At 49.4% G+C, this 26,139-nt stretch overlaps 1 protein-coding gene across 1 annotated transcript; it reads left to right on the top strand.

The window, feature by feature from the left end:
- The first annotated feature begins 4,263 nt into the window (after positions 1-4,263).
- Positions 4,264-25,564, top strand: LOC131291327 (homeobox protein Hmx-like). Its single transcript, XM_058320525.1, has 4 exons — positions 4,264-5,279; positions 23,050-23,165; positions 24,762-25,143; positions 25,252-25,564. Exons 1-4 carry the CDS (start codon positions 4,264-4,266, stop codon positions 25,562-25,564), a joined length of 1,827 nt encoding a protein of 608 aa, XP_058176508.1.
- The last annotated feature ends 575 nt before the right edge of the window (positions 25,565-26,139 follow it).

Below are 26,139 nucleotides of genomic sequence, written 5' to 3'. Positions count from 1 at the left end.
GCTCGATTTCGAAGACATCCAAAAAGTTCTCCCAAATCAAGCTGAGCATGTTTTACACTTTCACATTTTTTTTAAATATTATATTACTTCTTATAAAATTTACAATTTCGAGTAAAAGTGAAGGTTTTTTGAGCAATCGTTTTCTAAATTTTAACGAATTCAAATCTGTTTGTTTGAAATATGTGTTGCAGTTCAACGCTATTTTGCTTTTTGGTAAAGATTTTAGGAAAATAAAGGTGCATTATTACTATAGCTAACTTATTCCTCCACATCTGTTATTTTATTTAGAATGCTCGTGTAGTTCATCACATTTGTTTTCTATGAACACTATTTATTCGTTAGTCTAGAAAAATCTATGTAAAAGATTTACTCGTCTCAACCGCCATATATCGGCGTGATGTTGACCAAAGTTTTATATCACTTTCTTATAGAAATTGTTTAAATTGATGTTCGTTCAGTTCTTTTGCAATTTATAGTTCGTGAAACCTTTCACAAAAGAAAAACATTTGTTATTCAAACGAAAGCCAATACAATAAGGGTTTTCATTCGCTTTCGGGAAGTTTTCGGAATGGAGTATCTTGCTGCAAATGTTGCGCTTACCACTGTATGTTTATGTTTGAAGCGATAAAAAAAAGGATTCCCGATGAAAATCTGTTTAAAATTGACAAGAAATCGCTTCCGCATGCTGGGCGCTTTTCCGCTCTGGAGAGGTTTTTCTTTCTGGTGAAAACCTCCTGGAAAAGTTCGGTAGCAAAAATAAATCTTCCCAAACAACACCAACAACCGAGTGTGCTCCTCCGATTGTGCTAATTACTCGCGGTCTCCCCCGCCCTCCCGCTTCCCGATCCACGGGATTTCCTTTGTTTCTCCTCCATTTTCGCCGTACCGCACCCGCACCCCTAAACCGGGGGAGCGAAACTTCTGTACAAATTGATGCACGATTTAGGCAACCGGTCCCGGAAAATCTTCGCTCCATTAGTAGTATTTACCGGGAAAACGAAGTGTTTTCCCTCCCGTCGCGGACTCACCCATTATCCCTCTTACACTGCTTCTCTCCTTTTTTTATCTGTCTCTTTCTTTCTCTCCCTCTCTCTCTCTCTCTTTCTCCCTCTCTTGGCTGGTGTTTCATTTAACCTTTCTGTTACCGTTTCGAAACAGTGTTCACTTCGAACCCAATGCTAACGCAATCAATACGGGCCCAGAACGTGTTTTCTTCTAATTGTGTGTGTGTGAGTGTGTGCGACCATTTTCAGGCCTCCATTTAACATCCTTCCCTCTCTCCCCCTTCCTCGCAGGTGTTGGCCAGGGCCTATTTTTCCCTCATCCTTTCCGGCGCTCCGTTACTCCTTCATCCTATAATTGATATGTTCTCTCAATTTCGACTTCTATCTGGATCGGAACTCGGTCGCGGTGGGGTGGGAGGGAAAGTGGGGTGGAAAATGGCCAGGGTAGCCAATCCATTCAGCCCGAATCCCATTTCCGTCGAGCCTCGGCTTCCCTCGGTTTCGGAGGGTTTTTGGTTTGGTTGTTCGGTTTTGGAGCTCGGACACAAAACCATCCAATCGATAATATCCTTAACCCGAGGAGGAGGGGAGGGGAGGGGAGGGCGCTGGGAGAAGCAGGGAAGGGCCAGCATCGGCATCGTTTCGGTGCCGTGCGGGCTGGCTCTCGAGAGGGCGTTTGGCAAAGCGGTTTTAGTGGAAGCTTTTTGGGGTTTTGTGAAGTTGTGAAAACGTTTTGTGCTCGGAATTGATCTCGCGCAACTCGTCCCTCCCCCTCCACACCGGTCCCCTCCCTCACGCATACACACAGACGGACACCCACAGTAGCATGCATAGACACACGCACAAACTACGCTGCAAAGATGAGATGAAATTTCATTTCAGCGTGTGTAGCACTATGTGTACATGAGCCCGGAAAATTCGCCACCCCCTTCCTTTCCACTGGTTTGAGGCACACACACACACACGCACAAGCTACAAACCGATCAATAGGATATGTGGGTGGAAACTGCATGCGGAGCCGGAAACACCGGAAGCAGTGTTTCCGTTTCGACAAACGATTCAACGGAACGGGAAAGGGTTTGCGGAAACAGGGTGGGTTGGGGGGGTTGAATCGGTTCGGAAAACATGTCGGGTGTGTGTCGTGCAAATAAGTGCGACAATTGGCACCGGGAGCCGTAGGTTTTTCCAGGCATGTCGGAAGAACCGGAATGTTTAGGGAAAACAGTCTTGGTAAAACCCATTTCCTGACTTTTCTCTCTCGCTGGTGTGTGAGGGATGTGGTGTGGGGGGGGGGGGGGGGGGGGAGCCGGAAAAACCGTGTAATATTCGTCCCGCTTGCCCCCGTAATGGATCCAATTTTCTCACCTTTTTGTTTTTTGTTGGAAAATTTAAGCAATTGTAAGCAACTCCATTCGAGGGAACGCTGGGAAATAAAGCGCTTCGGAATTGTTTTCCACCGGCTCCAATTGTGTCCACGAGGGCGCAGCAGCCAGACAAAAGCGTGTCGTGCGTGTAAGAAGTGGTCCAACATTCCTTACCGGCTGTTTTTTCCGATTCCGAACCGACGAGAGCGAGATGAGATCTAGATACCGATTTTCCCTGCCCAAAAACGCGGAGCCACATGGGCAGACATTTTCCGGAACGCCCCACGAGAGATGGCGGACCACGAGCGAAGTGGCGCGTGGTTCGTCCGCGCACATGTGTATGCGTTCGGCCTGTTCGCCTTCGCTTTCTTCCGAGCGCTCGGCATGTTTTTCCTTCCCATTGTTCCTTGCTGTTTGCTCGCTGCCGCTTTCTTATTCTTGTCCTCCCTCCTCCGAGCCGCCCTTTATCGCAATTTTCCCTTTTGCGAAGTGCATCGACGGAAAATTGACCTCAAAGTGTCTCCCGGGGGGTGGCACATCAAGCTCAACATTAAATTCAACAGGAGAAAATAAGTCCACAGCGCCGGAAAACCCACCCCCGTTTTCCACCGATCCAGACACGGTGGAGGAGCGGGTAGGGGAGGGAGGCAAACCTTATCGGCGCTGATCGGTACCAATCTGGGGGTGGACGCGGGGACGAATGAATTAATTGACAAGATGATGTTCTTTAAATTTGTTTTTAATTTTCCCCGACACCAACGGGCACCTTTTCCACCGCATTTCCACCACGCCTCGGAGAGCGGGAGAGATGGGTTTTCCTCGCGTCCCGCCGTGCTGAGGCACCGTCAACGCCAAACCAGGACACGATTGGCCAGCCCCAGATTCCCCGATGTGGCCTTTTTCCCTCCGTTCGCTCCGCCCACTTTGGTGGCGGAAGAGAAAACTCGTCCGCCTCGGCGGCAGGATAATGGAAAAAAGGGAGCGGTGGACTGGACTGGCGAAGGGTAGAGCGAGCGAGCAAACGAGTCCTTTTCCCAAAACCGGCGCGACCGGAGTTCCGAAGGGTGGAAAGCCTCGAGCAAAGGATAACGGAAGGAAGAACGAAAAGGAAGAGAAAAATAGAGTGAGATAGAGAGAGTGGAACAGGATAGCGTGAGGAATGTGTATGAGTGAGCTGAAGAGCTTTCTGGGACGGCGCAGGTCCGGTGGTCGCCGTCGCTCCGTCTCGCCCTCGCAGGCGCAGCCGGAAAATGGGCCTCGCATCCAGTGTTTGCCTGTTGCGGGCAGGGCAAGTCCTGCCGGCCGCTCATTCGCGCCCTGCGAAGCGAAGCGTCAGCAAGCGTTTTTCTCGCGCACGACCGCAAACAACCGCAGTGTGGAGTTCGTTAATTTTGTTTTCCGTTTAGCTGGTTTTATAATTTGCCACGCCGTCGCCGAGTAAACAACGAGTTCCGAATTCGGGGCTCGAGTTGGCGTCTATTCGGCTGTTGCTTGCTGGCTGCTCTCTGCCGACGGATAACGTCTAGCCTATCCGCAGATATAGCCCGGAGGCCTCAGGGCGGGACGGGATCGAGCCTTTGGAGTCTGTTTCCTGGTGTTTTGTTCGCAAGGTGTCGGTGGAGGTCACCTCCGAACAGGCGACCTGCCGGGAGGTCCGAATTAGTGCCGTAGACCGGACATCAGAGTTTTTGGGGAACCTCACAAAATCTGCGTGTGGAAGAAACAGTTCATCCGGTTTGAAGAAATCACTAACAAGATTCGAAGGTGTAATGTGGTAGGATTAGAAGAGTGCTTGGGTGCTGTGATTGTGTTACTACTAGTGACTAGAGTGGGTTAGAAGCCCCCACCGGGCGAACGTTGGGCGTTAACCAGGTGGTGAAGTGCGGTGTGCCACAATGAACCTGGAGGCGAACGTGTCCTCGCCGGAGGTGGACATCGATGTGAACGTTGTGTCGAGCCCGGAGCCGAGTCCCCGGCCGCTCGAGAGCCCCCAAGGGCACCCCGGGGTGGCCAGTGACGATGAGCAGCGCTCCTCGCCCGACACTCAACACCACCAGCCGCAGCCTCAGCCGCCACAGCAGCAGTCTTCCTACGCCGCGCCAACTCAACAACTACCGCAACAATTAAAGCAGCAGCATTCGCCAACGCAACCACTGCAGCCGCAACCGCAACCGCAGCAGCAGCAGCATCACCAACAACAGCACGGTGTTGTTCTGCAGCACCATTCGGCCATGGTGGCGGCGGCTGCGGCGGCTGCTGCCTTGCATCACCAGTCGGCGGCGGCTGCTGCGGCGGCGGCGGCAGCGGTGGCGGTCACCGGGCAGCAGCACGGTTGCGGTTCCTACCACGCGTCGCCGGCGGCGGTCAACAACAGCACCGGCACCATCAACACCAACAACAGCTCCAGTAACAGCTTCAACCACAGTCCCGACTCCCGGCTCAGTCCGCCGAAAACGCCGCCGGACAGCCAGATCCAGCCGCATCACCAACATCACCACCACCAGCACCACCATCACCATCAGCAGCAGCAGCAGCAACACCAGCAGCAGCATCCTGTACATCACCAGCATCCACCGCACCATCCTCACACACATATCAATCAACTCCAGCACCAAACGCAAACGCAACAGTCGCCGCCTCAGCAGCAGCAGCAGCAGCAACACGCCGTGCAGGCCACGGTCGGCAAAACCTCGACCAATCCGGGCTACACCAGCTTCTCCATCTCGAGCATCCTCAGCCGAACGGAGCCGGTCTCGAAGAAAGGTCTCGGGGTGATAACACCCGTCGCCTCGCTGCCACTGTCGGCCGCTGCTGCAGCTGCCGCCGCGGCCGCCTCCGTCTCGAACGGAGCCGGCGTCGGACTCGGTGCCAACGGAACTCCAAACTCGCAGGATGCCGCCATGCTCTCTAGGTAAGTGCCAACCGTCGATCCACATCCAGATCCAGAAGACAATCTTCAAGGATAATCAAAATGACCAACGTGTGTGTGTATCGCGTGTAATCGGGAACTCCACGAAATGTCCGAACCCAGCGTACCAGTACCTGCAATCTCTGGACAGTACCTCCTTAGCTCTATCAAAGTACTGCGGAACGATGTGTACGATTTCTTTCCACCACTTCCGCTTTCTAGCGTGCTCTACTCTCTAGCAAAAACCACCCTGTGCAATGTGTGTAATGGCGTGTGTACGCGAGGTATGCGATAATCCGCAACCGGAGCGTTAGCGGAGCGGAATGTCGAACAGGCACGACACCCTGGGCCGGGGATTGCGAGTTTTGTTCTCTCCTCTTTTAATCGCATTACACATGCAGCCATAGAACCATGTCAAGCGCTGATAAACGCGACGCCCGGCACCCATTCCCCCGGCTACTGTAGTCTCTATCTCTCTCTCCACGGTGAAGCTACCTTCCAAGTGGCGCTTGACATCCTTGGCTACCGATCCAGTCAAGCTGTTGACTTTCCTGCCTGCCCGTACAATACTTGTGCCGTATGCTTTCCCCAAAGGGCTGAACCTTGCTTTATTTTCCTAATGGCCTTCCATTGGCCGTTCCGGTGAGGTGCCAGGGAGTGATTACTCTCTGCCGAGCACGGCGAGGAGGAACGTCTTGCGAGGTCGCACTGTATCGCTGGAGATCCCCAGAAGAAAGGCGTTAGTGGTAATCCTCGGAAACAATGTTATTGGACGGCCATTTCCGACCGGCTGTTCCGCATCAGAGACCGCAAAGTGTGTTGCGTATGTATGCCTTGGGACTGCGGGAACGTACCACACTCGGAGTGAGTTCTGGCAACGAAAGGGGTTGTAATCAGGCTGAATTTGGAGCTAGAGTAGGTCAGGTTGGAAGTGATGAACGGAAGATACAGCGCAGCAGATTACCTTTTTTTTGGGAAGCCTTCAAACGCGGTAAGGCCTGCTCGCATCCAGCTCGAGTCTCAGGGACCACCCGTCGGGGATCTGGAGTGGTTCGGACCCGTCGCCATTTCGGGACGGGCAGGATTCCGCAACCGGATCATCCCTTTCGGTCCCGGCTGAATGGGCTGAACCCATGGGAAGGTTCAGGACTACGCAGTGTGTGTGTGCCCTATCTTTGCCTTTGATTCTGTAGACTAATTGGGAGTAGTTCGTTATAATGGAGTGATGTAAGGCATAAAACCCCATACGTGGAATTAACGTGTCGTAAGAGTCGTACAGGCGACAGATGTAAAAGCATTCTGCTCGGAGCTACCCAGCATCAGTGGATGAGAACGGAGCGGACATAAACTGGTAAAAGAACCCGGAAGCGAAGGACTCCCAATAACCCCGGGTATATAAATCCCGGGTGATAAATGGTTAAGTTTTCCCTGCATGCAAACGAATCCGGCACAACAGCGGAGGGATATCAAATCCGACTTCCGATAGGGACTGTTAAACATCCCTCAAGCCAAAACAACCCGAAGGAAAGCAAAACGACAAGCAAAACCTCCCTTCCAAGCAAATGGCGTCCTTCGGCGTGCCAGAATGTTAGAGCATGGGACAATCGGCTAGCTGACAGTTTATCGCTTCCTTAAGACGTTTATCTCCGGTGGTTGAATGGGAAGGAAGGGGAGGGGGAAAAAAGAACATGCCCCCCGGACAAGGTATATGGATATTGTTGATGGCGAAATAAATACTTGTAAATCTACTGCCGCTTGTCACGGCCGCGGCGCCCGCCTCAACAGGGACAAAACAAAACCAACCGAATTGAAACAACCGGAAAGAAAACCGTGAAAAAAGTGACTTGACAGGGGAAAACTTGCGGGTGGCGAAAGTGGTGTTAAGCACGCTAATGTTTTTGTAACCGCAGCGAGGGCGGGGAAGTGGTAAGGTAGATTTCGACGGTTTGCCGTCGCCAGGTTGTCTTTGGAGGAGTTTTTTCTGTGGCCCGCGGCTTAAGAAATGTATCCCGCGATCCGATGGTTCTTGGGTGGGTGGGTGAGCCAAAGGTATCGGATTACCAATCGTTCGCGGTGCGACAGACTTTGGACTAATTTAAGATTGATAAGCCATTCGCTGCGTCTCCATTACGAGATGTCTAAATGGTACGTCAGTTTGTCAGACTTCATCTCGTATAGCTGTTTTGCCCTAATAAGAGAGACTTCGACTTCGGATAAAAGACCAATACTGGACAAAGCTGAAAAGTCATTGCGCCAAAATGATTTCGTGGAATGTCATCGTATTTAGAAATGTTGTCGAATTATTTTGTTTTGGTTCAAGGCGTTTATCTTAAAGATCGTTTGTATCAGTCGCGGCTAAAGTTAAGTCTGAAGGGGTTTTAAACGATCGATACTTTCACTCAACAGCAACTGTCAAACACTCACTGACACTCTTGTGAAACCAAACTTAGCTTGTCTAAACGCGAAATAAACAAGCAATTTTAGTTGCGTAACTAGAATTTCACTTAACGTAGCAAAGTGTGGAATTATTAGCTTGACAACCTTCTTCTTTGACAGCTCTGAAAGGTATGAATAGGATAAGACCATTTAAAATGATCGTTAAAACAAATAAACAGCTTCGTTTGATGCTATCTAAGTTCACCACTTTCCGATGAATGGATGTTGCTGTGCTGACCTTTATGAACCTTTTGACGAGATTCATTAATTCGGATCATTCTTTCGAGAAGTATTCATGCATCAAATGCTAAGAGATAAACAGATTCATGAAGGTTTTTTGGTGTTTTGGGGCGAGTTCCAAGGTTTTAATCAAAATTATTATCCAAATAACCGGCGTAAATACGCACATATTAGTTCTGAAAATGTAAAATTGAAACCCATTTTAAACCTGAGGAGTTTTTGACAGCTGATCGACGAGACTTTCAGCGACTTTCGCGTGTGGGATGTTGTTAGATAAAAGCTCTCCAAAACTTGGCAGTGTTTTTACGGTTGCTGAGTAATTGCCTGCCTTCAAACGAAACACTCTAATTCTCCTGGTTCCGGTGAGCAATTTGGCAGCTTTCGTAAGCTGCAGCCAGCGGACGGTGAAGACAAATGTTGCACCAAAATATGACACAATTTATGAACCACACTTGATTTATAGCGAGCCAAAAAGGCAGCCTTCAAATGCGTTACCCATGAATGTAGGTCTCTTCGTTTGATCCCGATCTGCATATCGCCCCATCCATCTCCCGCGTTCATTTTTCGTCTTCATTGTTGTCCGCCTTGACTATCAGCGGAGCGTCCTTTTATCGTATTCTATTCCGGCTCCCCCCGACGGCAGCGTTGCGTCGTCGCTTATTTATGGCCACTACTGTGCGATTGTGGGGCCGATTTTCAGTGTCGCAGGCGAAGGATAATCGCCACGCACCGGCCCCTAAATGGGAGCTGGCGGTGTTGACGGTGGAGGGGCAGGGTGGTGGTTCGGTAGAAAACGATTATCCGACATGCGATAGGCTCATTATTGTTCCATTTCACAAATTAGTTACAGATTAATTTGCGAAAATTGGACACAACCCGTCAGGCGCTCCCGGGTGTTTGGTGAGGGAGGTGACAAGGAGCAGGAGGGTAGGGAAGTGGTGTAGGTAAAAACCTCCGTGGGGGAAAAATAAAACACAAATGATCGAAACAACCAAAAAAAAACGAGATAAAACACTACAAAATACCCTCGACGCGGATGAAAAACTATTTCTTTGGTGTGGTGTTAGTTTATACGTTTGCATTCGAATGTCCATCAACGCATGCGGTTTGGCAGGGGGAAGGGGAGCAGTGACACGCTCCACACATTACCCTGAGTGACGATTTGTTAATTAGTTGTCGGCAATCCATCGCAAATGGAAGTGTTTTTCCTTCCGTTTGCTGATGTTGGAATTACGCGTAAATGACAGAACATTTCAAAGGCATAGAAGTTGCGTTCATTAAAGTCAGCTGTTTATCAAAAAGGTCATCTTTTTAATGCCCATCGGTCTCGGTGAGTTTAATTTTATGGCTTCACGTCACATAAGTAAAAATAAAATAAATGTCAACAAGGTAAAGCGGGCAAATTTAGCAGTTTTAATATTGAAAAAGTCAGCTAGCTATTTGATGTCAAACGAAATATAATTATGAACATGACAAAAAGCGCATTTATCGCTAGCTTCATTGCAAAACTGGCCGATAAAACTTACACAAAGGCAGAAAATGTATGAAATAACGCAAATGGAGCAGGAAATTGGAAAACATTTGTTGGAAAAGAACTAAAACTTTGCAAAAAAACATGGTGTTCAATCAATAACCCCGTTAAAGAAAGCTCTTAAAACTGTAAACTGCAAATAAACAAGTGCTACCATTTCATTGAAGCTGTATCTCATTTCGTGAGAATGATGAAACACACGAAACATGATTGACTTCTTGTTCTTGGGTTGTTTTGACATACAAAAAAAGGATTAATACATAAAGGCTTTGTACATATTTGGTGATTCCTGGATTTTGTAACTAGAGATTATTTGATTCAGGTTTGAAGATTGATTCCGTTCCATGAATCCATAGATGACTCTTTTCATTCGGAGATATCTTCGGAGAGTTTGAAGTAGAACTTGTAAAAGAAATAGGAAAGAATAGGAACAACGATAGCTAAAGCCTAAAAATGTCGCGGTGTCCAGGTCCAGGTGGGCTTGGAAAAGTCTATGGAACGTGAGGGGAAAACAGACGGACGGAAGAACTCAACCGGCTGGTCATCATCATTTTCCAAATCCAATAAATTCCGAAAGACAGCCGCAAACGGGGAAGGGGAAAAGCGTGGGGAAGAAGGGCTGCGTTTGTGTGTGTGTGTGTGTGTGCGCGCGTGGTTCCTTATCGAGGTCGTACGATCTTTTTTCGGGTCGGGCCTTACTTAATTCGGGGGTTAGAAACCAATTACTGCTCCGGATCGGGGTAGCCCGTCAGGCGCATGTCTGTATATACGCGTGTGTGTGTGTGTGCATGATCATTATCAATTTGTTAATCATGAAATTTCATTAGGCGGCTCTCGGAAGCACCGGGGCACGCGCCCTACGCGTCCTGCGTCGGTCCGTGTCCGATCCGGCGGCTTCGATTAGATTCGGTTTGTTTTGCCTAATGTTGTCCGGGTCCGGTCGCTTTCGGTTCCCTTTTCCGCCGGACGCGTTGCCCGGAAATTGTGGCGCTTCGATACCTTGCCTTTAACTTTAAACTAATTAACAAAGTAAATACGTCCATCGTCGGGATCGGGGTATGAAATTGGGCGAATTGAATTGATTAAACTCTCGCTCGCTCTCTCTCCCTCCCTCACCATCAGAGATAGAGATCTGCCCGTCGGTTTTCATTCTACCTTTCGCAACCCGAAGGATGTGTTGCAAACAGGAACAGTTACAAGCAGCCGGCGCCTTCGGGTGCAAACAGCTTCCGGTTTCCGGCGCACGGAGCAGCATTCCGCCGGGCGCCTCGCGGGCATGAAGGTGTCAAATGTGATTTCGTCCCGTTGTGCAGCTTCCCTTCGTTCACTCTCCGAAGTGGGAAAGCGGAAGGTGTCACCATTTGCTGAACTGGTGCCGTTTTAATGAGCTCCAAAAGTTACACGAACTTGCCAAGTTTACATGCTTTGTGTGCATTGAAGTTACGGAACGTTGTTTCTTTTTTTATACTCAGCTGTTGGGGTGTATGATGATCTGAAAAATTCGCAAAATGGCTTGGAAGTGGTTCGTTTTAAATCAAATTAGAGTTTAAACATGCCCTCATGTTTTTCTTTTTGCGTATGCTTCTTAGTGTTACTCTTACGATTACAACATTTAACGTTTAACACTAGAATACATTGCTTTGGAAACATGCACGAATGCTTTTAGGGGTAATTTTAACCCATTTGTTTAAACGCTGTAACTTGTCTTATTTTGAAGATTTTTCAAATCCGTTAAATGTTACTTTTGGCGAGTTTAACTTTTTGATGCACCACTTCATCTTTTAACTTCCTCGGTGTAAAGCAAAAAGAGAACAAACAATAAAGAAAATGACTATTCAAAACAATTTTAGTATATTTAGAGCGTATACTCGTATCACGTTAAAAAAATGGTAGAATGAACACGATTTGATATAAAGCCTATCACTCTTTTGTAATGCTTTAATACTCATGTTCAATATCAGTCGAATTAGGAAGTTCCAAAGTTGATTTTAGCACTTTAGGCATTATATAAAAATATGAAAGTATAGTGAAAATTACCAAAAAAAGTTAAAAGAAGATAATTTGTTAGTTAAAAGAAAAGATAATAGGTAATTAAAAATAATCCTTTTAAATAATTGCTCCAACCAAAATCTTATGATAAAATAAATATAAAACCACACATTGAAAAAGGCAAACAACATGCTGTAAAGTTTTTTTTTTAAATTTTGTAGTTGTTTTGTCACGCTTTCGGCAAAAAAATATGTTCAGCCCCGTTCGCCGGAACGCCAATTGAACGTTGATCAGTTGAATGCGAGCTAATTTGTAGAACACTAATTGTTGTCCTCGGAAATGCACTAACGGAATGGGGCGAAGAAAACGAACCAGGCAGGCAAATGTGAAGTAGACAAAAACAAAATCAGAGAAAAAGAACAACAACTCCGCCCGGTTGGAGGGTGGGTGGGTTGTTTTATGTTGTCTAATTTCTTGAGGCGGTCGTAAATGAGTCGTAAGAGATTGTGCGGCGCAAGGTGGCGCGAGTTTTTCCAGCGACCGTGCACCCGGGGGATGATTATTTTGCCAAACGGTTTTTATTTTTATTTTTTTCTTTGTTCGCCCACGCTTTCCTCGCTCCTCCGTTGAAAGCAAAAGGGGGGGGAGTTCCAGCAAATACGACAAATTGGCGAATGAAACAAACGATAAGTTAACAACAAACGCAAGCGGTGGTTTTACACACAGCTGGAGTGCACTTTCCAGCGCTGGTGGAAAACAAAACCCGACAAAACAATACAATGGTGAGGCATAAATCGGGGGAAAGCGGATGCAAAAACGCCAGCGAAAAGACACCGCCGTCGAAGGACATTTTGCGCTTGGTTTTCGTTCCGGGAGGGTGGGGTTTTGCGGGCTGTTGGCCATGATCCGGCATTTCCCCCGGCCGTTTTCCTCGTTCTTCCACCTGTCATTCCCGTCATCGTTTAACCGAACCAGCGCGAGCGGGAAGATTTTCGTCTCAAAATTTTCCCCCGGAAGTGGGGGATCAGTTAATGAGAGGTGAACGGGGGGTGAGGATGAAGAGTTGTTCTTTTACATTTTGGTTGCTGTTGTTGCTGTTGACTAACGGTTGCTGATTTTTGCGTTTTCTTTTCCTGTTGTTCAATCCTTGTTTTGTGCGGCCGTAGGACATCACTTGGAAGCGGTTGTGTGTGATTGTGTATGTCTGCGCTCAACTTTCAGCTTTTCAGTCCGCGGAGTACCACACAATGCCAAGGAGTAACGAGAGAGAGAGAAAGAGAAGGAGAGACATAACTCTAGGGGAATACGCACAAAGGGCCCTGCGGACTCAAATCTCAAAAAGAAGATCAATCAACATAATTGAAAAAAGAGAACATGCTTTCATTTAGCGCAAATGTGCCCTCTTTCGCCTTGGTGAGGGGAAGGGGAAGATGTGGGGAGGGGGTGCGGGGGTGGAAACCATAGAAAGAAGAAAAAATAACAGCCCTCCCACAAGCGCGCGGGGATGTTATTTTCGCTTTCGAAGAGATTGAAAAGGACACGGGAAGATTATGACACCCCCCCCCCCCTTGTTGCCGGTCGCAGATGATGTTGTTTTTTTCTTCTCCCTGGCGGCGGCTATTATTGGGACCGCTTTCGATCAAAGATGGTTTCGAGTGACTGCCAAAATACCGAGCGAGGGGTAGCAAATAAAGCGTGATGCGGGACGGGACGCGGCAGAGGGTGAGCGTTTTGCGGGGCGGAGTGCAATGAACATTGCGTAAGCAAAATCAAAACGACGTTCCTACCGGGGGCGTCGGCTTTGCAAATCTCCTCCTGCGCAGCGGCGAATACCCGCAAGTGATCCTTTTAATGCTCAGATTCTCCAGGAGGGGGAAGGGGGGAGCGGTGGAAGGGAGAGAAGCGTGCGGCCAAATTGAGAAAGAATGATTGAAATCCGAAAAAATTAAGTGAGCACTTACGCTTACCTCCCGTGCGAGCGTCAATGGTTGAGCGAGCGGTGGAGAAAGTGGGGGCGGGGAAACAGGGAGGGAGATGTCCTGCGTACAAAGGCAGCACCTGAACCCGCCGATGCAAATCACTTCCACCACACACACACACACCGGCGGGGAACCGGCTGGTGGTGGAGGTGGTGGTGGTGGTGAGCAAAATCCAATCCCACAAATGCGTCAAACGTCTCGTTGCTATTTTTCGCCCGGTCGTACGCTCAGATCGCTCGACTCTGGAGGATGCATCTGCTCCATTCCGGGGGAGTCAGCCGTCAACGCGAATGCCGTGCCCCGAACCTCCGATGGACGCCGTCAGCCTCCGTGTAGGGGTGTGTGCTTTGGATACTCTTTGCGCAGATTGCCTGAGTGAGTCATCAAACGGCTCTTGCAACGATCCGGATTGTGACTCTTAAGGACGGCTTTTGGGGAATTGGAATCGTGTTGAGACAAGCGAGACATCAGATACCAGCAAGCTACATCTGAAGTACCACGACTTGCTCGTTTTTTTTTCTATACGACACAGCTCAAATGATTCGCTCCGTCTAGTGAGGTACCTCCAAGATTACGGTGAATTAGGAAATTAACTAATTTTAAGGTCCTTCGTTGGTCAATTTGCCTTAATATTTCATTAGTCTAGTATTATGTGTCTCAATACATTGTTGATTTCACCATTTCGATCTGATGATTCTTCTGATCGTGAAGTGGTAGCTCCTTGACTTGAATTCCTTTTCCATTTTGATATGAAAATCCTCAATCACAAACGTGGCAAAATGTTTTAATACAGTATAAAACATCAACTAAGTTACAGGATTGATTCCTATAGGGTTGAGCATATGAACCATGGTGTTAGGATTGCAACTCAAGTGCATCACTAGATAAATTCCACTCAACTCTTGGTGGTGATTGATTTTCTTAGCGAGTGGTGAAGTGTTGGTACCGCCGGTTCGTCGATTAATATTTACTACTTCCCGACCTAACCTAAAAGTGAGACCGGCCGGTATGTGGAAGGCTGTGGTATGTGTGGAAGTGCACAGTGCAACCCCGGCGGCATCTACATTCCATTCCGCGTCCCCTATCCCTGGGGAGTGCTTGGAATTGCAATCCTTTTTGCGCCACTTTCCGCAGACAAATCACCCTCACTGAAAGGTAGCGTTTCAGCGAGTTCCAATCAATCGGACGACATCCTCCAAAGCCCGGCGCACCTTTCCATCGGGCTGCAATGAAAACTGCATCCCCCGGGTGCAAGCTCGCATGCACCGGAAGCAATAAGAGAGAGAAAAAAACCCCGCGCCAACCTCTGCTGGCGGTTCGGGAAATGAAATGTTGATGCTGAATCCACCTGCGTTGCCTGCGGCCCATTCACGGACACAATCACGGTGATTCCATTTGGGTTTTCCATCCATCCCCGTGCACCCGTGTCCGTCCTGGAACCAGACCACTCCGCTTCCAATTGCACGCTGCAGAAGCGACGATTAATCGATGTCAGCCTGATGACAGCATCATCAAGTACGTCCTCCCTGGGGCCCCGAAAGAGAACAAACGCCACCAGACAGCCAGACACACAGGGCACATGCGGCGTGCGTGCGTGTGTGTGTGTTTGTGCGAACCGAGTCCACCGGTACGTCAGCGGCACAATAGGCCGATCGATCGACAATGAGCGACAATGGCAGGCCGTCGTTTCTGTGCGCTATACAGACAAGGGTTTCCCCAACTCTTCCAGCTGTCAGCTGCCCATCTCCACTCCTCGGGTGCTGGGGATGCTGGAACATGCCGGGTAACAAACAATAGTCGGTGGAAATCATCGACTCTTGACTGGGAGAGGCGGTAGGATGAGGATGGCGTTGACAGGGAGAGTTGTCAACGGGGGTCCTTTCTCTCTCGCCTTTTCGTTTTTTATCGATGGCAATTACCGCTTTTAGCGCCGGGGTCCGGGCGAGTTTAAAACCGATTCCCGGAACGACACAACAGCCGACCGGCGGGTGAATTGTAATCTACGTGTGTGTGTGTGTGTGTGTGTGTGCTTCCACTTATCGACCCACACAAATGATACACGATTGGGTCCCGAGGGTATCCTAGTTGGTTGGTTGGGCGGCGCCAGGATGACACGCGTGCGACATACTTGCTTTTGCCTCGACGGCAATAATGTTCGATCAAACGATTTGAATTATGCCTTCCGTGCCGCACACCGAACCCCTGGCGTGTGTGTTTGTGTACACACCCGTGTTCATTCACGCATCCTTTTTTTTCGCTCGCGGCTGCTGGCTGCTTTCTGTTTTTTGTGCGGATGTCGCGCGATGCGACATTGTTCGCTGGTGCGAGAGCTGGTCAACATTATCCTCGTCGCGATCGCTTTCACGCGTCCGGTGTCCAGGGCTGCCCAGGGCCTGGTTGCTACCTGTTCGATCGATAATCGTTCCCCCGAGCAGGGGTTTTGTGTCCGCTCGGCTTTTGTCGTTCGGGACCGACCAGATGAATTCATCTGCTGCCACGCACACACGGTGTCGATAATGGGATCGCTTTGTGGCTGAATGTTGGCCCATCTGGATGTTTTGTGTCGCGAGGGCCGCCGTTCCGTCGGCGATGTAAGTTGGAATCGTTTTCGGTTTGGTTTTTAGAACACCGTTTTGAGCAGCACATTTATTTAGTTTTGGAGCAGCACAAATCACAGCTGTCAAAAAAATCACCCTGTACCGAGGCAGCCTCAATTTGTCATTCGATCATTGACGTTTACGATAAGTCACCAAACTGTGATTTCTTCGATAATTTAATAATTGTTCTCTCGTGAAGTGTTTCATCTGGCCTTAATCAACATTAAATCAACATTGTTATAGAGACATGAAGTAATGGATTTGTATATCAATGTAACATGTATATTTAAGCTAGATAGTAGACAGCAAAAAGTTCATGTCTATTCAAGATATGTCCAATATAACATTATACATTATCAAAAAGTTTGTTAAAATGGTTTCAAAACGATCTCAAACCTTATTTATGAGTTTCGTTTACAGGGTTTTACCTCGCAGTTTGGGGGTTTACAGGGTTTTACCTAGCAAAGTTTGTGTAACATGCGATCATCTTTTAGAAGTGCTCCAAAGAAACACCGACTGTCAACAATATTTTTGGGAAACAAGGTAGTTCTGTAGCAATTCGACACAGTGTAAGTTTTCTAATTGTAGAGCATCTGAGAAGTTGTCGCATAGAATTGATTAGCCTCAAAACTATACTTTTTATACAAGCATGAACTGTCTTGTTGTGTAATTCTTATGTGAGCTGACAGGATTGATGTCGGAAACTTCAAATCAAACGAGTTATCACTGCTTCTCATTACCTTTCGTGGGTTCCAAAGCAACTTGAAAACATACACACACGTACACACACGGGCTGGGGTTTGTGTAATGTACATCTATATCAATTACGCCCGTCACGCAGATGGCTTCCGAAGGAGCGCCCCCCACCTTTTTGCGGACGCCATTGCAAGCTCCAAAGCGCCAGTCCACCATATCCTTAATCCCCCACTCCCCATCTCCCTTCACCCCTCCCTTCCGTCAATTAAACGACAACGACATCTTCCATTTAAACGCCATTAAAGCTACACTTACACGCACTTTGGCCCGGAGTCTAATTCAATAAATTATCACCATTATTTACGCTTGACGCCTCGGGAAGGGGTGTTTTCAAGTACCCACTCTCCTGCGCATTCGCCTTACGGTCCTCCCATCCCCTTCGGCATCCACTTCACAAGGTTCACCCCAAACAAGGGGTGCTGAGGTTTAGCGGTTTCTCACGAGCAAGCGTACGGAACGGAGCCGCCGGTTGAAGGGAGGTTTTTTCCTTCGCTCCAGAACGTAGGGACGTCGTATAGCGTATGTTTGCACATACGTGTGGTTCACTGCCTGGTTCACTCCTTCGGTACGCCGCAGGGCGAGGATCTAAAGGCTCGCCCCGAAAACGGTGAACCCCCAAGCTGCCACAGCGCCGGAAACAACCAATTGCATGCAACCACTGTTTTTATGGCCTATCCGCTCGGACAACATCATTAAATCGTTACCGCACTTCCGAGTGGGGTTGCCCGTAGTACGTGCGACTGTAAGGCGGAAGGCGGCGCCCGCCTCCCAGCTCCTCCGTGGAAGTCGCCAATGTCTGCCGCTGACCGGGGTGACGCCTTTTAATTTATTAATCCGTACGTTCCGCTGACCAACGGCGCAGATCCGGAGTTCGAGCGACGGGACAGCTCTATCCTCTAATGAGCGGGCGGGCATGATTTATGGCAGACGTGTCAAGGTTCGCTCGCGCGGACCCACAGACCCATAACAAGCGGTTGCGTGCAGAAATCGAAGGATAGGCTTGCCATGACTTTTGGATTGAATTGCTTCCTGGCTGGTGTGTTACCGCTCCCGGTGTGTATTCTGACACATTTCGGGAGTCGTCGGTTGTTGTCGTTGCATTCCCGCGTAATTATAGCAAGAGTACGCTAGCGGTTGGCGTGGATCAAATCAAGAAGTTACAATCATCTCCATTACAGTTACATCCAGATATAGTTCAAAGGACCAGATTCGAGACCTCTTCCTGGAGGTTCTTCGATGTCCACCTATATTTCTGTTCGACCGTATTTAATACCGCAAACTCAGCTAGGCGCTCCACACTGTCATCAGCGGCATTTCGTGTCAATTTACCCTGAAAGGCACGTCAAATCACGCAGTGTAGTAGCGCGACGCGATGAAGGAATGAACTTTGACAGAAGACTTGCGTCAGCACTTGAACCCTGTCGGCCGGGGGCTGATGTGAGAAAGCTGGGGGGAAACACAGAGTATTAGCAAAACGTCTCGATTATGACGGTTGTGTCGCCGCGCGTCGGGAATGTCGACGTTCCGCAAGCTCCACGGTGTAGGAATGTGAGCCTCCGGGTTCTAATCCTGCCCCTACTGCATAGGGAGGTGGAGTGGGTTACAGTGGGTCGGTAGGGAAGGCAATTTGACCTTTTTCTCTCCTATCTTCCATTCCACTCGCAGGAACCAGGAGTTTGTCTATAGGCTCCTATAATGTGCTGCCTCGGAGCTTAACGGTGTTGTTAGGGTGGCAAATGGCCACCCAAACGATTGCAACAATGCACATCGCCTCGCCACAGGGAAAGAGGAGGAAGCCTCTGATGATGGTGAGGGAGTGTGCAGTAAGTCGTGCGGAGCCAAGCGCAGACAATCTATCTTAACCTCATTTTACGCTGTCGTGACACTCGCTCGGCACGAAAAGTGGCATGGCACCTTCGAGCAAACGCGTCAACAGTTGACGGGTTTCGCAATCAATAATATTTCCGTACAGGCACAATGTGGACAAGGTAGTGACACACAGTAGTGGCGCTCCCCGAAAAAACAGTGCACACCTGACGCTAATATCCGAAGCGAACGGTGGTGGTGTTCGACTGCTATAATGTACGGTACTCCAGCAGACTTGGGCAGACGACATAACTAGCGACCAGGATGGCAGCTTCATCAATCGTTCGTCGAACAGAACGCGTTACTTGTTAGGAGGTCGTTCGGTGTGCGTAATACTTGATCTCCTAATGCGCATTTGTTACGCACAACATACCACCTTAAACAGTTTCTGGATATGTCACGGAAAGCCTACAGCTGTGCCTGTACATCGGCTTGCACTTGGTGTGCATGCGTGTGTGTGTGTGTGTGTGCAGTACTTTTGCTTTATGAGTGTGCACGATTAGCCGTTCAAAACTACAATCAATGCCGCGCTAATTGTTAATGCGATTAGCGTTAATAGCCTTTCCCCGGGGTGGATGGATCGAACCGGAGCAAGCGGAACGTGGACCCATGCTGGAACTCTAGCAGCTTTTACCGGAGTACGGACTTTAACGCTTCAACACGCTCGCACACATCGGTGTGACAAAGTCGCTACACCTCGACCAAGACGCATCTAACTCCAGCTCACCATTATCGATCGTCTCGTTCCGGATCATCTGAATGTTAACGCTTCTCCAAATTTATGAACTCCAGCCGATTGTATTGCACTGGAACAAAGGACTTCATCAGTAAGGTACAGCCGTTGTGAGGTATCAGTATTTTACCTAACGCACCAACATTTGTTGCTAAGAAAACAGATTTTGTCTCTGACGATACAATGTTTGCCTCGTCTGATGCTGTTTCTAAGGCACGATGCATCGACTCTTAGATTCTAACTTGATCTCTGTCCAGAAATCAGGGTATTTAGGCACACATCGTTGCTTAAGAGACATAAAATAAAGTTTTTATATCAAGAATAGATACCTATATGTTGCTGTAGAGACCATTATGCTTGTGAACAAAATCTGTAACCAACGAAGTAGTTGCATTAGAAGTAAGTTCTTTGTTTTTATTGACGCCCATCGAACATCAGATAATCCTTTCTTAGTTCGTCGGATATATATATATATTCGGGTTTTGTTATGGGTATGTGAAGACTTCCATGGTAAACGAGGTTAGTTTGCTGAACTTGATGTCACCCGCTTTTCCGCCATGTTAGTTTTATTTCGCACGGGAGACACGGACCTTACTACCTCGCATCGGTAGTAAACCGGTTCCGATTTTCCGCGTCCCGGATTGACGACCAGGCTGGAAGCAGAAACACTTCTTAATGGTCAATTACGGTGGACCGGCGGGGGAATGGCAATGAAATGACACATAAAAAGTACCGTCTCTCAGGCAACGAGCAGCAGCGTCGGCCAAGAACCTACCAGGACCTCGCCCATGGCACGTACTTCCAGTTGGCTGGCGGAATTGATTAGCTCCCGTTTTACCGCTTGTTGCCTATTGTCCGGGAATAGAAATAAATCAGGAAAACCGGGATGGAGGATGAGAGTCGAGACGAACAACCCGTTTCCTGCCGGAGACGGACAAAGTAGCTCTGGTCAGCTCTTTTTTTTCAAGGAGGAAGGAAGACACAATGTTCCTTTGTTTGCCTGCTCCTCCGACCTGTCTGGCTTTAGCCGGAGCTCGTATGGAGCTGTGCTCTTGCTCGTCGGGCAATCGATTTCCGGCACACGGGACAAAATGGAGCACGGGATGTTATTGCCCAAAAAAGGGTTCCGAGCGGTGCCGAACCTCACCAAACAAAGGCTATTCGGCAGCCGGTATTACACGTATTAAAACCCACATAAAGAAGCTTTGCTACCAGACGCGGATACTCGCATACATGCGCCCGAACCGTAAGTGGCGATAGACGGCTGGATGGTGGTCGTTTAATATCGCACAAAGCGTACCCGCCATGAGAGCAACCTGTCTGTATGGCACAAAACCACACGGAAATAAATATAAATCTGAGCAAAAACGTCATTTTGGGAAAATCAGACATCGAGGAAAAAAAAGGAAGGCAGCCGACTCAAATTGGCCCATGAAAAACGATTCTTTTTGATATCGCTCGCCCAGTCGCTGGTTCGTCGCTGGCCTTTTTCGCCGTGTTGGCGTATTGTGGAAACTTTCAGTTTAATTTCACCCAAAAAAAGAAGCACTTTTCCGCAAGCCACAGCTTTAGCTTATTCTACAGTAATTTTCCCCTTTTGAAATGGTTCTTTCATGGTTTGCTATATATAGCCACGGGCATGTAGTATTCTTTATCTCGTGGTATTCCATTCAGCAAACACACTTAACCGCGCGGCAGCCCATAGTTCAGGTTTTTTGCGTATAGCCCATCCCTGCATTTCTGTCGAGATCTACCAAAGGATAGGAATGGTGCATGATTGAACGCTTTCGATTCCGGTTTTTCCGCTAATAGAGAGCTCCCAGCAAGTGGCATTCCGTAAGTGTCCGGTGTGTGGAGAAGCTGTCCGGTTGTACGCAAAATTGGTGCGAAATCATGCCGAGTTTGCTTTGGACCTATATACCGCATTATGCGTAGCTTACGCGATTTGTTCGCGTTTTGTTTGGCCGAGAATGGTGTTTCCGCAAAGCCCTGAACGAATCATTACATCGGGTATTTTCGGAGATGAGGATGATGATGATGATGATGATGGATCGGTCGGATGTTGGTGGATGGGGTGCCGGTGGTAGCAATCTATCTTCATTTGCCTTCGATAGCCGGAGCTGAAGTGCGGAGATTGTTTTGCGTCTCGTCGGCATGCAAACATACCGTGGTCCAATTTGACAGCGCCGTGTGCGGCGAGAACACAGCATGCAGGTAAAACGATTTCCCAGTTCAATACCCCAGCTGCGCGGTACGTTTGCCTTTCGATCGATGCCGGTGTTGCTACACAACCGGGAATATTCCGGTAGCGCTGGTCGGTAAGCCGTCGGATAATCACACGCCAGTGTATAGTGCGTGCACGTCAACAACGCTGGCAGGACGCAGGTAACAAAGGCACAAAAGAGGCACCAAGTCAAGCGGGAAAAGGATCTCGAAACACACACACGGAGGCACAAACACACACGCATGGGTGAAGGGAAAGGATGGGGAGAGTCCCTCTGACAGACTCGCTCGAGTTGCATGATGGTGATGAGCTGACTCCGCTTGTTGGTAGTCGAGTTTTTTCCCCGCGAGCTATTGCGCGCACCAGGAGAAGGGAAAACATTTATATATACATTTATTTATGATCCTAAAATCACACACACGGGCACCGTACAAGCTTGTACGGTACAGGCTGCCTGCCTATTTCCAGGAGTTTGGGCGAGGGAGCAAGAGCTACTCAAAACAGGGACGGCAAAGGGCCCCCGGGGGCGAGAATGTACACAGAGGCCGGAATTACACGGTCGAGTTGCCGACAACGACCACCGCACCCTGATGCCTGATGGGCCAATCGAGCCATGGCTGACCATTATTGCAAAGGGGGTTCTCGCGTCTCTCGAGACGTTTTCGCAAATGGGCGAGATTATCCGCCGTCAATGGGGCGATGGATGATGGATGAGGTTTCCCGGGACCTGGGGTGAGGTTAATCTGAACCGAACACAGCGCTCGTTTTCGCGACCAATTAATGGACCATTTCTAGGGCCCATTATTGGGAAGCACAATTGGAAGCTATCCGAGCTGAGGGCTCCTGTCAGCGGATTCTGCCGAGCGCTAGGGGAACGATCTGGATGTGCGGCTATACCTGCGGGAGGGAGATCCGGCCGATGCCTTGGCCTTGGCCGGCACGGTCAGGTTACCAGCGAGCTACCGAGAGCATCCGGAGCGCATTGTGTCGTGAGCAAATTGTTGACAATGCGCGAGCCGAAAGATATCCTTTGACAGCCGAGCACAAGGGCGATGCGGGCATTGTAATCACTCAGCTAATCGGGTTGATTACAATCCGTTCCCTCAATCAAAGCGAGTGGACTTCTTCACACACACACACACACTTCCTTTGAGGCTTACGGTCGGCAGTTGTGCAACATATCCTGGATAGCAGATATACTTGTGCAGTTGGTCTCCTACGCCTCAGGATGTGCTCTGGTGAACTTTCCTAGCGTCTCCTAGTCAATATCTGCAGGTTCCGTCCGCCACCCTCTAATTAGACAGGTTAGATCCCTAAACCCAACTCTCACTTGCGTCTTGGATTACATAGAAACGTCACATTCCGCGACTTTGTTAATGGTGCCAAATTATGACTAACTAACGACCGTTCTCACATTCGCAGGTTGGGATTCATGTCGCAGTGGAGTGCGATAGCGAACCGGTACGCGGCCCTCTGCCCACCAGGCTGGCCCTGGCCACCGACGTCACATCGGATGCCTTTCCACAGCCCAAACAACGGTAAGTCTCGGTGCCGGAAAAGGCATAGACACGCTACGTAGATACAGTCAGACAAAAGTCTGAAGCTCGGAGTATGAGGGATTGCGTCCCGGGTAAGGCAGTAGCTACGGCACGGTACCTGACCAAAGTTTCGAGAGCGAAACAATCAATTTAGCTGAGCCAGCTAAGGTTGAGCGACGGAGAGCTGGGCCAGTATCAGAATGCTCAAGACCTGGGCTTAATCGTGGGGCTTTAGTTTGTATCACACACAATCTACCAAACTCGCCCTTCCCCCGGGGGGGAAAGCGTGGCGGTGTTACTAAGCAAGAGGTAACTATTTGCAAAACTATTGAGCAAACCGTTTATAAGCGGCTTAAGCCGGCAAAAGGGAAGCACCTTTTTAGTTTCTGGCCAGCCTTTGCCTTCCGACACGCTCGGCACGGCCTCGGTTGCGCGCGGTAGAGCACCGGTACGGCTTCCCGGTGTTAGCTGCAGAAGTGACTCCATCACCGGACTTCCACCGGCGGCAAAGTGGTGCGTTGTTTTGAAAAGTGTTAAATCTCTCTAAAAGACAGCAACACAAAAAGTTGGTAAAAAATGCAGCACTTTTGGGTAGTTCACTTTAGGTTCGTCAGGTCCCGTATCTCCCGCACAGCACTCCCTTGCTCTCCAAAATGTCTGGTATGGCTTCTCGGAACGTTCACCTGGTTCACCTTGCCTTGGTTTTCGTTGTTTATGTTTCCGTGCCGTGTTCGGGTTGTTTCTTGTTCGGCAAACCATACTCCTACGTCGACCTGCTGCAGACTAGGTGGTGAATTGGTGAAACACGAGTCCTCATTTGCCGCTGGGTCGCCGTGAGTGGGAGGGCGTTGGCTGAGCGGATCCGGGTCCTCTACATAGCCTTCGTTTCGTCACCGCCACCCAAATCCCCCCCCCCCCCCGCTAGCGAGTTAGGTCTGGGTCATCAGGGGTAAAGCGGTGGTGAAAAATGCAGCAACTCTCAATGATCAGGTTAAAGTGAGGTTAACACACTCACCGGGACGATGGCTTGGAAGCAACTGAATGGATTGTTTTGGTTCTTGCTCCCGTCCGGTTGCCAAACATCGCAATCGGAGCGGAAACATGAGCCATCAGAGAAGGTCGCACTCTAGTCTGGAGAAATATGACACGCCACGTATGCGGACTGCGGCGTACCTACGACTTGCCTGATACACTTGTCGGCTGGAGCTACATGGAGCCGTGGTGACCGGCTGTAACCTGCTTTTGTCCCTGGCAGAAATATGTTCTCACAGCACGCTAGGTACCAAACTACCTTCCATTTGGTTGGCTAGGTGTAGACTCTATTGGAAGGTGGAGTGATCCTAGTATTATTCTAGAATATCTAGATCTAGAAGTTCTAGGAGTTAGATAACATCCTCCTAGGAGTTAGCTGGGAATGCCGTCAAGCAAATGAAGTAGATGATTCCTGTGGTATGTTTCATCAGATGAAGTGCTTCAGATTTGTTCTGGGACATCTAGATTTAGGAGTTCTAGAAGTTTGGAGAACAGCCTCATCTCGCTGGGAATGTCGTCAAGCAACTGAAATAGATTTCTATTGTACTTCTCACCGCTTTGTAGATAACTCGACGAGCGCAATCGAAAACCAGTCACCCTCACTGACGCCCCCACCGTCGCAGCAGTCCAAGTCCCCGTCGCCACATCCGGCCTTCCTCGGAGCGCGGGCCACCGGCTGCGGAGGGGTTGGTGTCGGCGGCCCGGCCGGCGGAGGTGGCTCCGGTGGAGGTGGTGGCGCGGGCGTCGGGAGCATCGGCGACGACTGCGAATCGGACGACGACGGCCAGGAGATCATCGAGGAGGACGACGAAAGCGACCGACCGTCCGACTCCGCCTCGCCGAACTCCAACAGCAGCGCCATGCAGGCGAAGCGGAAGAAAAAAACGCGAACCGTCTTCTCGCGGGCCCAGGTCTTCCAGCTCGAGTCCACCTTCGACCTGAAGCGGTAAGTACTCTTCAGCCGGACTCTTCCAAGATTCCGCGAAATCTCTCCTATCCGAATGAAATCAAACTCCGGATCTCCGGATGGTTTTGCTCCTCCATCTGCTAACAGCTACCTGAGCTCGTCGGAGCGCGCCGGACTGGCGGCCTCGCTGCGCCTCACCGAGACGCAGGTGAAGATCTGGTTCCAGAACCGGCGGAACAAGTGGAAGCGCCAGCTGGCGGCCGAACTGGAGGCGGCCAACATGGCGAACATGGCGCACGCGGCCCAGCGACTCGTGCGCGTCCCGGTGCTCTACCACGAGGGCGCCACCGGTGGCTTCGTCGCACCGCCCCCGCACCCGCACTCCCAGCAGCTCTACTACACGACCTCGGCCGGACGGGCCGGTTCCCCGCCCCGGCCCCCGCTCTCCTCGCTGGTGTAATGGAGGCTCCCGGGAGCCTCTAGCATCGGTTAGCTCGGGCAGCTCGGGTAAGTGAAAGGCAGCAGGGGCAGAGGGGGGGGCATGGGTGGCCGAGGTGACATCCAGGGTCGCAGGAAGATCTCCACCAACATGCACACACACACACTCTTATAAGCACTCTTAACTCTTCAAAAGTCTAGAGACTCTAGAGACTAACGCTGCAGAACCGAGTGATGCCACACAGAGAAGTAAAGGTTACGGTCCTTATCGGTTTCGGTGCATCGACCGCGGTGGTGTGTGTGTGTGTGTGTGGGTTAGTGCACGCAGTAGAAGCAACACAAATGGCCGTCGCTAAACTAAGCTAGGAAATGGAAATATATCAACCAGTCTATATATATATATATATATATTAGTAAATTAACTAAGCTTTTTTGATGACGCACTTCAGGTTCAGTTCAGGACGCCGAAGGTTGGGAAAGCAGTAAGGCCAGCGGTTGGAATATATATGTACATAATAAAAGCAAGAAACAAGTATAAGTATATATAACAAATATGGATAAATATATCGCGCCCCCGCAAGCGTGCACACCTTGCGC

This window comes from Anopheles ziemanni, chromosome X, assembly GCF_943734765.1.
Source record: "Anopheles ziemanni chromosome X, idAnoZiCoDA_A2_x.2, whole genome shotgun sequence".
Classification (NCBI taxonomy): domain Eukaryota; kingdom Metazoa; phylum Arthropoda; class Insecta; order Diptera; family Culicidae; genus Anopheles; species Anopheles ziemanni.
This window is presented reverse-complemented; position numbering and strand designations above follow the sequence as displayed.

What these genes read in the sequence shown, in the direction of transcription:
- LOC131291327 (XM_058320525.1), top strand. Translation starts at nt 4,264, where the DNA reads ATGAACCTGGAGGCGAACGTGTCCTCGCCGGAGGTGGACATCGATGTG. An exon ending in TTTCCACAGCCCAAACAACG is followed by an intron (nt 23,166 to 24,761) that starts GTAAGTCTCGGT and finishes ACCGCTTTGTAG; the next exon opens with ATAACTCGACGAGCGCAATC. An exon ending in TCCACCTTCGACCTGAAGCG is followed by an intron (nt 25,144 to 25,251) that starts GTAAGTACTCTT and finishes ATCTGCTAACAG; the next exon opens with CTACCTGAGCTCGTCGGAGC.